A 12,990-nucleotide genomic window follows, 5' to 3' on the forward strand; every position below is an offset into this window, starting at 1 on the left:
ATAGAGTCCATCAGTGACTTTTGGTTGCGAGGGGGCTAGTATTTTTAATGACCTTCCTGGCTGAGCCTGCACACTAAAATTTGAGAGCCATTGCTGTGGTGACCATTCTGCGGACAGAAACTGGATCATCAATATGGAAACCAGTCTGGCACAGGGAGGGTGAAGGGCTCTGGAAGAGCAGTCTGGGTTCTGGGCCTTCTCTGTGCAGATCTTTGAGCACAGGGAAGGCTGGAAGACTCAAGGAGGATCAAAGTTAAGTTTAGCCAAAGGAGGCTAGAGGAAGGAAACTAGCTTACTGGGTAGGCTTCAGATCTTAATGCAACAATTCCAGGAAGTTGGCCTCCAGCAGCTTGAGCTGTAGGCCCTTCAAGGGAGCAGAGAGACCCCCAGAGGAATGGACAGAATCACCAGCCCCCCTTTGACCACCTCATCGCCATTATCAAGTGTCTTGAGGTTACTGAAACATGCTGTCCTCAGAAAGAGATAGCCAAAGTCTGCTTTTACACCTCAGATTTCTTCCAGTGAAGGGTAAGTAGGAAGTAAAAATAATCAGGGTGGGTAAGATGGACCAATATGTACTAAAGTGAAAACAGGTGATATCAGACCCTTTCCTATTTCTAAGTAGAATTAGGTACCTTAGACATGCTGGGAGGTGAACATTACCAGAGGAGGAAGAGTTACAGAAGGAAGAATGGTGGATGAGAGTGGGGAGTACTGGAGGTAAATTCCACCCAGACCATCCCCATTTAATCTCAACTGCACTCTGTCCCTCCTCCACTGGATCTGGGCCCAGTAGGCTTGTGTTGTCAATCTAGATGACATCGTTCATCTTCATCTTACTACGTGTCTGCTACATTTGAAAATATTGGCCAGTCTCAACCTTCTGGGAACTCAGTTGGCTTGGCTTCTGTGACTTCATTCCTCTGGTTCTTTCCTACCTTCTAACCACTCCTTCCTGGTCTCTTTCATAGACTCCTGTCAACCTCCCCTAAAGTGCTCTCCACTCATTTCACTCTGAGCAATCTCTTCCACTCTGACCATTTTAAGTGCCACTGTAATTAAGGTATAAGGTTCTCAAATCCGTATTTCTGGCTTCCTCCTAAAGCTCAGATTCCTATCTTGCTGCCCTCCCCCGTACTGCTAAAGATTACACACACACACACACACACACACACTTGCGTGCGTGCTCTCTCTCTCTCTCTCTCTCTCTCTCTCTCTCTCTCTCTGTGCCCTACAGGAAAAATTATCCAGTTCTACTGAATCTAGTTTCTAGATTCTTCAGCCCATTCCTCACAGCTATGGTTTAGGGCCTCACTAAGTCTTCATACACTAATGTGGCACTTTTTCATTACTTTTCCTACTTCTGGTCAAAAATCCATCTTTCCCATTGCCATCCAAGTACTCCATCTTTAAAAAGGTAAAACTGAGGCCCTCTGTGAGGTGGCCCGCACCTCTTTCCCAAGCATTCGCCCCTTCTTTCTTCACCTTAGAATTGGTGCTCCATCAGTGTCTGAAGGCTTTTAGCTCCCTGCCCACCCCACGATATTTTATCACCTCTTGCCTTGACTAGTACTAGTGTATATTTGTGCAGTAACATCTCATCTTCCCATTTGCCTTCTTTGGGTTAAACTGTTGATTATTTAATACTGGTTCATCTGTCTTCACAAAGGGTCTCATTCATTGTTCCCCCCTCCCTATTCTCACCCCAGAGACCATGTTACAAGTTACCACATTGTATCAAACTTCATATCTGCACCCCTTGTTCAACTGTGAACTCCTTGAGAGCAGGAAGCACATCTTATTTGTCTTTGTGTCCCCCAGGCAACATCTGGTACCGTGCCTGGCATGTACTAGGCACTCCACAAGCATTTGTCATTCTGAACCTCCCAAACCCTGACAAGGCCCCCATAAACCATGTGTGTGTGGAGCACAGGCAGCTTGGATGGAACTTCAGTGTGTGTTTTTACTGCCCTGAATGATCGGATATAAAATATTAAAGGTCAGAGAAGCAGCTGCACAGGACAAAGCTGGAATTCTGATAAGTCATTTATAATCTTTCAGAATGGCCTGTGGGTGTCCAAGGATTTTGGGGGAAAATGGGAAGAAATCCACAAAGCAGTGTGTTTGGCCAAATGGTGAGTAACAGAAGACTCCATCTGTGCAGAGCCCTAAACCTTTCCTTACAGTGCTGCCAGAAGTCACATGAATAAATATTGAGCACTTACCATGGGCCAAGTACTCTTCAGGGTGCCCTCAGGGATCCAAGAGAAAGGGTATGACCCAGATCTTGACCTGGAAGAGCCTCTAATTCTGCAGGGGAAGAATACTTAGTCTCACTAAATGTTAGAATATAAAGTGTAAAACAAGGCACGGGACTGAGTAGCTGCTGCCTGCAAAGGTTTAGTCTCCATTAATGGTGACATCAGTTGGAAAGCATAAAGTACAGCTTGGAGTTGAGGACTTATGTACTTCCCTGCACCCAGATTTATATTTCCTCGTCTAGAGTTCCATTTCAGTTGTGTGGAATGTAGCACGGACTCAGGAAGAAAGCCCAGAGAGCTTCCAGCCCGTCAGTCACACTGTCTGTGCACCAAAAATCCTCCCCTTCTCTCCCTGGGCCCCCACCCCCACCCAGTGCCTGCTTCAAATGATGCAGTGGAGGAGGGGCGCCTGGGTGGCTCCGTTGAGCCTCAGATGTGAGTTCAAGTTCTTTTATCAGCCTTGATGCTGTCAGCGTACAAGAGCCAGCATCAGATTCTCTGTCCCTTTCCCTCTGCCCCTCCCCTGCTCATATTTTCTCTCTCTGTCTCTGTCTCTGTCTCAGCTCAGGTCATGATCTCACAGTTCATGGGTTTAGGCCCTAGCTTGGGCTCTGTGCTGACAGCTCAGAGCCTGGAGCCTGCTTCAGATTCTGTGTCTCCCTCTCTCTCTCCCCCTGCCCTGCTTGTACTCTGTCTCTCTCTCCCTCTCTCTCTCAAAAATAAACAAACATTGGGACACCTGGGTGGCTCAGTCGGTTGGGCATCTGACTTTGGCTCAGGTCATGATCTCACAGTTCATGGGTTCAAGCCCCATGTCAGGCTCTGTGCTGACAGCTAGCTCAAGAGTCTGGAGCCTGCTTTGGATTCTGTGTCTCCCTCTCTCTCTGCCCCTCCCCGGGTCACGCTGTCTGTTTCTCTCTCTCTCTCTCTCAGAAATAAGTAAAACATTAAAAAATAAACATTAAAATAACGCAGTGGAGGAACTCTTACTTGGGAACAGGTCACCTTTGTTCGCAACCGGCTAGTCAGTGGCTTAACCTCTCTGGGCTTTTGGGAAAGGAGATTTATGGGAGGAGTTTGGGGGATGGTTGAGAAAGAATTGAATTAAAAACCTTCACATGCCCCAAATTCTGATTAGGCTCACCCCCGTTTCAAACCGCTTTCTTCCTTATCTTTGACTAATTTCAGCAAACTTATCACTCTAGTTTCCCCTTCCATAGCACACTGGCGCCAGAGGTGGGCTCTGTGAATGCTAACAACAGGCACACGCCTGCCCACATGAGAGCCCCTGCCTGAGAGCCAGGCGGAGGCAGCAGAACTGTAAAAGCAGCAAAACCAGAAGCCATAATAGGATGTGACTATTTAGTGCCAGATCAAGAGAGCACACGTGCCTCAGTAACTTCTAATGGGAACACTGTGTTCCAGTTTCCTGCGGTTGATGGTCGTGAGCTCATGAAGATGACCCACAGTCCCACGGAAGAATTTCATATTTAATGTCCTCTACCTAGGGAGTCAGGGAAATGTATAATAGAGACATTGCCAAATGTATCTACTGAAATTAAAGTATTAAAAATATATCGCTTGAATCAAATGGCCTTTTCCCAGAAAACACTGGTTACATGAGGTTTTTACAGCCCCATCATAGTACACATGCCACATCTATGTTCGTTCTGTGTACTTTTTTAGGCTTATTCATATATTTTTTGAGAGAGAGCATGTGTGTACAGGGGAGAGGCAGAGAGAGGAGAGAGAGCATCCCAAGCTGGCTCTGCACTGTCAGCACAGAGCCCAATGCAAGGCTCTATCTCAGGAACTGTGAGATCATGACCTGAGTAGAATTCAGTAGAACAGAGCCACCCAGGCGCCCCGTTCATTCTGTGTATTTCAGTAAACTGTGTTTGTGTCTTATATGGTCTTATCAGGATGGAAGTAACTTTCACTTATTTATTAAAGTTTATTTATTTTGAGAGAGACAGAGTGAGTAGGGGAGGGGCAGAGACAGAGAAAATCCCAAGCAGGCTCTGTGCTGAGCTGCCTCAACCGACTGAGCCACCCAGGCACTCATGGAAGGAAGCAACTTTTAAGGTAACTAAGTTAACAAATTGCCTCACTCTTGATGGATCTGAAGTACACAGGGTGTTACTATAGTAAGACTACAGTAATTTTCATTGTTAAAACTCACTTTTATGGGGGCACCTATGTGGCTCAGTCGGTTGAGCATCTGACTACTGATTTAGGCTCAGGTCATGATCTCACACTCAAGCTCCCACATCAGATTCCCTTCCCCCCTCCCCTCAAAATAAACATTAAAAAAAAAAAAGCATACACACACACACAAACTCACCTTTACATATGTGTATTAGAATCACCACAGTGTGCACTTTAAATGTTATTTGTCAGTTATACCTCAATAAAGTTCAAAGAAACAAGCCGAAAAATCATCTTTAAAAGTGAAAATTAGAGGGCACCTGGCTGGCTCTATCAGTGCAGTTTGTGACTCCTGATTTCCATGTTATGGATTTGAGCCCAACATTGTGTAGAGAGATTACTTAAAATTTTTTTAAAATTAAAAATTTATTTTTGAATGGCATTTTATTTTGTATTCTGTATAATTTTTTATTCTTGTAACTCGTTTCTCTGATTGGTGTCTAAATATAGGATAACTGGGCTGCTGTTCAACCGTTTACTCACCTTTTAGATGTTTGATTTCTAGGAATTGATAGCCTGCAGCGCCAAAGGAACGTGCTCAGACCCAGCACCTTCCACTGGTGCTGATCTAGAAGTACCATTGGGGTCTGAATCCGTTTTCCTGCAAACTCGTTTTCCAAGTTCAAATTTAAATAATTCAGCCTCTGACCTCACTGTCTATTTAAGATGAAAGAACTAAATTACTTAGCACATGTAAAACATTGAAGTTGGTACTAAGGGGAAACAACAGAGCACAGAACTGCACACCCTGTCTTGAAGAACCCAGTAATGTAATAGGAGAGAGAAGACATAAACTGGTGGGTTAAAATAATCAAATAGGAGACAAAGAAATGCCAAGTGGTTGGCACAGAGTGGCACCATGCCCTAAAGTAGGGTTTCCCAACTTTGGTGCTACTGGTGTTTTGGACCAGACTGCTCTTTGTTGTGGGGGAGTCAGCCTGTGCATCGCACATGGTGGTTAGCAGCATCTCTGGCCACGACACAACTGCCCAACCCCCACTTGTGACCACAGGAAATGACCCCTGAGGAGCAAAAGTGCCCTCAGCTGAGAATCACTGGTCTAGAAGTTTGCAGCAAAGAAGCTTCCTGGTTGGAGTGCCAGGAAGAATGTCATAGAAGAGCTAGATTTTTGGCTCCTGTGTGGCTCAGTCGTTTAGGCGTCGGACTCTTGGTTTCAGCTCAGGCCATGATCTCATGGTTGTGGGTTGTGGGTTGTGAATTCGGAGCATCAGGCTCTCTGCTGTCAGCATGGGGCCTGCTTTGATCCTCTGACCTCCTCCCCTCTCCTTTCCCTCCCCCCCCCCCCCCCCCCCCCCCCCCCCCCCCCCCCCGCTCATGCTCTTTCTCTCAAAAATAAATAAACATTACGAAAAAAATGTTTAATAAAAAAAAAGAGAAGAACTAGATTTTAATCTCGAGACTAAAGATTGTGAGGGTAAGGTTTGGTTACATGAAAGAGAAAAGCATTTTTAAGCTGGAAACAGGAAGAGCAAACGCAAGAGGCAGATTGGGAGAGAGTAAGTAGGCCAGTCTGACCAACTGAAAGGGCTCCCGTGAAGAAGTAGCAGACCGGGGAAAATCCTGGGGCCGGGTGGTGGGGAAGCCTTGACCAGCGAGGCTGCAAGAGTCTGGCATGAAGCACCTTGAAAGCTTTTAGCTCGCACCTGCAGGTGGAGTTGTCATTAATAGACTGGCCTGGAGCTTGTGACTGTCATGATGGCAATCTTGAACCCTGTCTTCTCTGTCTTTGCCTTTTGTAGGGGATCAGAAAACACCATCTTCTTTACCACCTATGCAAATGGCTCTTGCAGTAAGTATATTTTAGTCCCAAATAAGAGTGTCCTCCATTCATGGTTGTAAGAAGTAGAAACATCAAAGATCCCTCCATTGTCCTGTGATTTTAATAGCTAAAGATAACTGCCAGTGATTTTTAAAATTCTGAAATTACAACCAGATTCAAATTTTGAAAGTACTGAGCCTAGATCCAATAAATATGCAAGCCACACACAGAGGCAGTATACTTAATTTTAGTAATGTCTTATATAAAGTAAATATTAGGCCACAAGCAGTAACAAGTTGAAGTACATAGTGATTTCTGCAAAAGAGCATGGAGATTGTGTTTGTGTTGGTGGAAGTTGTTGGCTGTCCAATCCCTGGCACTGTTTCAAAGCAGAAAACGTAATCTTTCGTTTATTCATTCAACAAATCCATTCCATTTATCCAGTCATTCACGTGAGTGCCTGCAGTAGTGTGCCAGTCACTGTTGTAAGAATGGAGAGCAAGATGCCCAAGGCCGGCTCTCATGGGTCTTGAATTCCAGTAGGGGTATTAGATGACCAGCAAGAAAACCCAGAACTCAAGACTACTTGAAATAGGGAATAAGGTAGTTTCCAAGTGTCATGAAGAAAGCAAAACAGTATGCTGCGGCCGTGGCACATTTATGCAACACTGTGGTGGCACCTTTATGCAACACTGTATTCTAATTATGGAAGCTCTGTCTTTCTGTCCAACGCAAAACCTCACATGTATAAAAATAAAGCCCAAGTATTAATTTCCTATGTCTAATGCCATATCATTTTATATCGTCACTTGATTAACATCCATAGGATTAACAATCCTTTAGCAATAAAATTAACATTCTAAAACAGTTGTTTTAAACTAGGGGCTCACCAGTATGTGCAATTTTAATTAATGTTTTGTCTTGTTTAAGAAGCTGACCTTGGGGCCCTGGAATTATGGAGAACGTCAGACTTGGGGAAAAGCTTCAAAACCATCGGTGTGAAAATCTACTCATTTGGTCTTGGGGGACGTTTCCTCTTTGCCTCTGTGATGGCTGATAAGGTGGGTGCTGCCTCTTCTGGGGACATTTCTGATATTCTTTAAATATGTCTCAGATGAGTCCTTATTACTGCTTGTACTGACAGAGTTTCTTGCCTTTTTTGCAACATTCACTAAGATTTAGAGGGAGTCTTCCTAGAAGCTGATTGGGTCTTCCGGGCTACTCTGCACCTCAGCCTGATGTCACTACATGACCTGTTCTGGGATGCAGAGCCCCAGTGTTTGGATTCTACTCAGACATGGGCATCTGAAAAAAGCAATCTATTTGCTCATTATCCAGTAATGATAATAGAAATAAGTAACATTAATTGAGTACTGACTATATTCTAGGTGCTATTCTAGTCCCCAGGAATATAGCAGTGAACAAAACAGATAAATGTCCTGCTCTCAGAGCTTATATTTAAGTAGAGAATTGGATCGATACTAAACTAATAAATATGACATTATAATATCAAGTAACGATTAAAACGATGAAGGAATCTATAGCCGTGTAAGGAAATAGAATGTATTGGGAACTGGAGCAGGGCTGTTGTAGATACGGTGGTTTGGATGGGCTGTCTGAGACTTGACTGAAGGGAGAGCGTAGTTCTGTGTCCATTTAGGATGAAGGAATAAGCGCAAAGACCCTAGGATTGGAACATGCTTGAAGTATTGAAGAGCAGTGAGAAGGGCAGCATGGCTGGAGCACAGGGAAGGGTGGTCCAAGGAGGGGGAGCCAGTGGCCTTTATGGCTCATGATTAAGAGCTTGGCTTTTTTTTTTTTTTTTTTAATGTTTATTTAATTTTGAGAGCAAGAGAGACAGAACATTAGCAGGGAGGGACAGAGAGAGAGAGAGAGAGGGAGACACTGAATCCAAAGCAGGCTCCAGGCTCCAAGCTGTCAGCATAGAGCCTGATGCAGGGCTCCAACTCACAGACTGCGAGATCATGACCTGAGCTGAAGTCAGGTACTTAACCAACTGAGCCACCCAGGCACTCTGAGAGTGTGGTTTTTACTCTTCATGTGTTGGGGAGCTGGGAAGGGCGAGCCAGGGAATGGTTTAAGCTGGCTGCTTTTTTGACAGAATAGGTGGGTCCAGAATAGCCTGCCAAGGGGCAAGAATGGAAGCACCAAAAGCTGGGAGGCCATGACAGCAGTGAGGGAAAGACCAGGCTATTAACATGGATGAGAGAAGAAGTGGTAGGAGTGTAGATATATTGTTAACATATTGCCAAAGGATTTACTGGTGGATTAGATGTGGATTGTGAGGGAATGAGAGGAACCAAGGATAACTTTAGTCTTTGGCCTGAGCAACTGGGTGAATGGTGGCACCATTTACTGAGATGGCAAAGACCACAGGACGACCACGTTTGTGGGAGGAAAATCGAGAATTCAGTTTTGGGTATGAGATGCCTGCTAGATATCTAAGCGGCAGTGTTGAGTAAGCATTTGGGTGTCTGGACGTCTCCAAATTATATGGTATATAAAGCTATGTGACTCGATGATCTCTTCTGGAAGACTGAGCATGGGCCAGAGCACCCTAGTGACCCTGAAAGATTGGAAAGAGATGAAAATCCAGCAAAGAAGACTGAGAAGGGAGGACCAGGGAGGTGGGGAATAGCACAGGGATACCACAAAAGCCAAGTGGAGAAAGTGTCTTAAGCAGGAGGAGTGATCCGCTGTGTGAAAGTCAACTGAAGTACAGAATTAGAGGAGTCCTGAGAATTATCCACTGGGGCTGGCAGAGTGGAGGGCATCAGCGACCTGCACAAGCGTGGTTTCTTCAGGACACTAGGGTTAACAGGCTGATTACAGTGGGTTCGGAGAGGAAGGGAGTCGAGATGGGGAAGTAGACACAGTAACTAACTATACATAACTCTCCCGAGCAGTTTTGTGGTCATCTTGCCAGCAGCCCTAGGAGCTGGCCCTCTCTTCTCCATTTGTATTTGAGGAAATTGAGTAACTTGCTTAGGGTTACCCAGAGATAGAACCTGGTAGAAATCAGACTGCTTCCAGAGGTAGCCTCCTACTCTGTACTCTGCCACTGTCTACAAAACTTCACATTCTACTGTGTGCTTTTTAATTCTAGTTTCTACCTGTAACAATGAGTAAGACTGAAAGTAAACATCTAGGTAGAAGTTAGAGAAATAGGTTAAATGTACTTGTCACTGAATTTTAAAGAGTATTTAACATAAGGAGGCCTTGGGACTAATTTCTGCGCCCTAGCTAACTATGTCTAGTAGCTATTTTAAGCTATTTGTCTGAAAGGAGGTGTTAATTGCCTCCTTAACAGACTTCTTTTAGCAGATAAATACTCCCTGATCAGCTCCCTTATATTAATTTCTGCCTCTCCTTGGCCTCTTCCCAGCCTGTGCGTGTCCCCTTTAGTATGACTGTTTAGAGAGACTTCCTAAAGAGACATGTCACATCTTGACTCCCTTGTGATCTCCCAAGCATGAGTTTCATCTCCATTTCATCTCCTTGATCTCTTAATTATCTCATTCTTTGGATTATGCCAGGACTGTCTCAGAGGGACCAAACTTTGGTGCAGCAATCATCACGTTAAGAATTATCTGAGCAAGCATATGCGAATGGCTATAAAGCCAAACTAAAGACGACCCCCATCATACCCTTAGCTCTGTTGAAGGAAATGGGAGTGTCAGAGATTTGGAGGATTACATCTTACAAGGCCATACCAGAATGGAGAAGCCAAAGAGGAAGCCAAGATAGCCTTGCTTACAATAGAATGTATTGTTCCATCGCCTAGAACTTTGCTAGGGATTAGAAATTGCTTTGGTAATTGATACTAGGACCTATTATTTATAACAGTTGTACTCAGCGAGGAAATGGATAGTGAGACTTATAGTTATGAATAATAATGTTCCTATTCATGTCCCTGCACATGGCATCTTGGTGGAAAATTGAAAAGATAAATATTGGCATTTGTTCCAGGATACGACAAGAAGGATTCATGTGTCAACAGATCAAGGGGACACGTGGAGCATGGCCCAGCTACCTTCTGTGGGGCAGGAACAGTTCTATTCTATTCTAGCAGCTAATGATGACATGGTGTTCATGCATGTAGACGAACCTGGAGGTAAGAGCTTTTTTTAGTAGCCCACCCTTGAATGCATAGAGATTTAAACTTCAACTTCTATTTTAAGCTTCCTTCTTACATGCTGACTTTCCTCTTACCCCTAGGTTTTTATTATCATCCTACTGAATACTCTGTCTTAGAGATACTATGTAGTCTCTGTTACGAAAGCCCCTTGCTATGGCTCTATAATGTGGTTTATGTGTATGTGCAAGTATTCTAGAGCAGTGCCGCTCAGAGAATGGTTGGTGGACTGTTACTGGTTTGCAGGCTCCTTGTTGCCAAGTAAGCATCAAAGCAATAACAAGCATTGAGAAACTCCTATCGCATTGGACAAAGTAATTTTACATCTGTTGAGTCGAATCATTAAAACTTTGAGGATTATGTTTTGTATTTCACTCTTCTTAGGATTAATTTTTATTATATTTTACAAAGGATCATTTTGTGCCATAATAGAAATTTAAAAATTGACCCTTCAACAGGGTGCCTGGCTGGCTCAGAGGAGCATGGGACTCTTGATCTCAGGGTTGTGAGTTCAAGCCCCATGTTGGGTGTGGGTATTACTTAAATAAATACAACTTAAAAAAAAACATTGATACTTCTCCACAGGTAGTTTGACAAGCATTGGTCTAGAATGTAAAGATTTAGAGGTATGTATGATATGAATCTAAATGTATCGCCTCTGCCACCATAATATGTTTGGGAAGGGCTTTCTGTGGCATCTGATTAATTCACTCAACAAACAGTCTTTACCATACTCCAGGCACCAACCTGACTAACAGAATTAAAGGCGGACACGAAAGTCATGAGTATCTAACCAGGATTAATTCTCAGGTCTGCATCTACATCATGAAGGGGGACGGTTGGCTAACGTATGCAGTCAGTCAGTCAGTCCGTCGTTTAGTCATGCGTGTGGTTGGACTCTTGTCTCTCTGTTCCCTACTCCCAAGACGTAGTGGTCTCGTTTGTTTGCCTGTTTCAGATACCGGATTTGGCACAATCTTTACCTCAGACGACCGAGGCATTGTCTATTCCAAGTCCTTAGACCGGCATCTCTACACCACCACAGGGGGCGAGACGGACTTTACCAATGTGACCTCCCTCCGCGGGGTCTACATAACAAGTGTGCTCTCAGAAGGTGAGTCTGGGCACAGCTGTGCTTCAGCTGCAAGTGTTGGGAGTTGAGGCTTTCAGAGAGAATGGTGGTCCTGCCCCCTCCCCGTACTGTTGCTTGCCTCGCCGGCAAGCCTATCCATGTCAATGCTGGCTCTTTATTTTACATCGCTTCTGGTAAATAGAGCTAAAAAGAGCAATGCAGCAACAGGTAGATTTTTTGGGTTCTGTGTTGTTTAGAGGAAGTTTTAAATAAATCAAAGAAATGAGTTTTCTATATTGGGAGGTTTAGGCCTAGAGGAATGAGCCTGAGTTTGAACCACTTCCTGCCTTTCTCCCTGTAGAAGGCACAGCTGTAGTGGGCCAGTGTTCCTCTGGTGTTCTGCCCCGCGGGGATGCAGAGCTCACCTTTGCTAAGGCCCAGTTACACAAATAAACACGCCACTCTAAAGTACAAAGACTCTTAAGGTTTTGTATAGGTGTCTTTATTTTTTGGTGGGAGGTGGGAGGTTGTTTGTTTTTATTTGTAAAGATCTTGTAGTGGTCAGCAAGGTCTCTAGCAGTACTGGCCCATTTCCTTCCACCCCCTCCCCTCTGCTCACTGCATTCTAGTCACTGCAGCCCTCCGTCAGTCCTTAAACACGCCAGGCACACACACACGTGGTTTAGAGGTTTTCAGAGACTGTTCTCTGTTTCCGCAGATATCTGCAAGGCTGACACCATCCCCCTTCCAATCTGTGTTCATACGTTGCTTTCTGAATAGAGACACAGAGCCTTCCATCCCACAGGGAGCTCGTCTGCCCTCCCCTATTTGCACACACACTCAGCCCCTCTTTAGCGGGGCAGGATTTTCCATGGCACTTATTGTCCAGCATACTATATAATTCACCTGTTTACAGTGTCTGGTGTTTGTTTGACCCGGCTAGAATGTATATTTCACCGTGTTACTTCTATTTTGTTCACTGAGATAGTCCCAAAGGCTCACAACAGTTTTCACATTGTAGGCATGCAATAAATATTTATTGCCTAAATGAATTATCCTTCATTTGCTCTCTTGCTTGATTTTCCTTGGAAAACTCAAAGCACATTGTCTCCGAATTTAAGCCTGCAATAGTTTATGTCATTGAGAATAGAGAACAGGGAAGAGCATGTAGAAAAAAAAAAGAAAAGAAAAGATATAAGCAATCAGATATGGGGTAGTGGAGAGATGAAAATGAGAATTATTAAGCATACTTAGGCACGTACATTCAAATCTTGAAAGTCCCTAAAACAAGCCTTGCACCCTGGCCTTATCTGAGTAAAGATTGGGACGCCTTCTCATTGTAGATTTTACCTCCAAGGCAAGCAAGCAAGGAAGTAGAATGGACATTAACCTGTTTGTGTTGGTAAGGAGAAAACAGATACTGTTCCAGGAGTATTGGTCTAGATGATTTCTGGAACCAGCCGGGTCCTGTTCAGGTGGGAAGCCTTCAAATAGCGTAGAGAGCTGCTCAGGT

General features: G+C 44.3%; 1 protein-coding gene across 2 annotated transcripts in view; it reads left to right on the forward strand.

Moving 5' to 3' along the window:
* The window catches only part of SORT1 (sortilin 1), a 66,063-nt gene that overhangs the window by 35,108 nt on the left and 17,965 nt on the right, over nt 1-12,990 (forward strand). The window contains exons 6-10 of one of the 2 annotated variants that reach the window (XM_039251080.1): nt 2,062-2,135; nt 6,230-6,279; nt 7,180-7,310; nt 10,240-10,384; nt 11,364-11,519. In XM_039251080.1, the coding sequence (XP_039107011.1) occupies nt 2,062-2,135; nt 6,230-6,279; nt 7,180-7,310; nt 10,240-10,384; nt 11,364-11,519 (556 nt within the window). The remainder of the gene's footprint in view (nt 1-2,061; nt 2,136-6,229; nt 6,280-7,179; nt 7,311-10,239; nt 10,385-11,363; nt 11,520-12,990) is intronic. The other variant, XM_039251081.1, reaches the window with a different exon arrangement.

This window comes from Hyaena hyaena, unplaced genomic scaffold, assembly GCF_003009895.1.
Source record: "Hyaena hyaena isolate Hyena2069 unplaced genomic scaffold, ASM300989v1 scaffold_390, whole genome shotgun sequence".
Taxonomy (NCBI): Eukaryota; Metazoa; Chordata; class Mammalia; order Carnivora; family Hyaenidae; genus Hyaena; species Hyaena hyaena.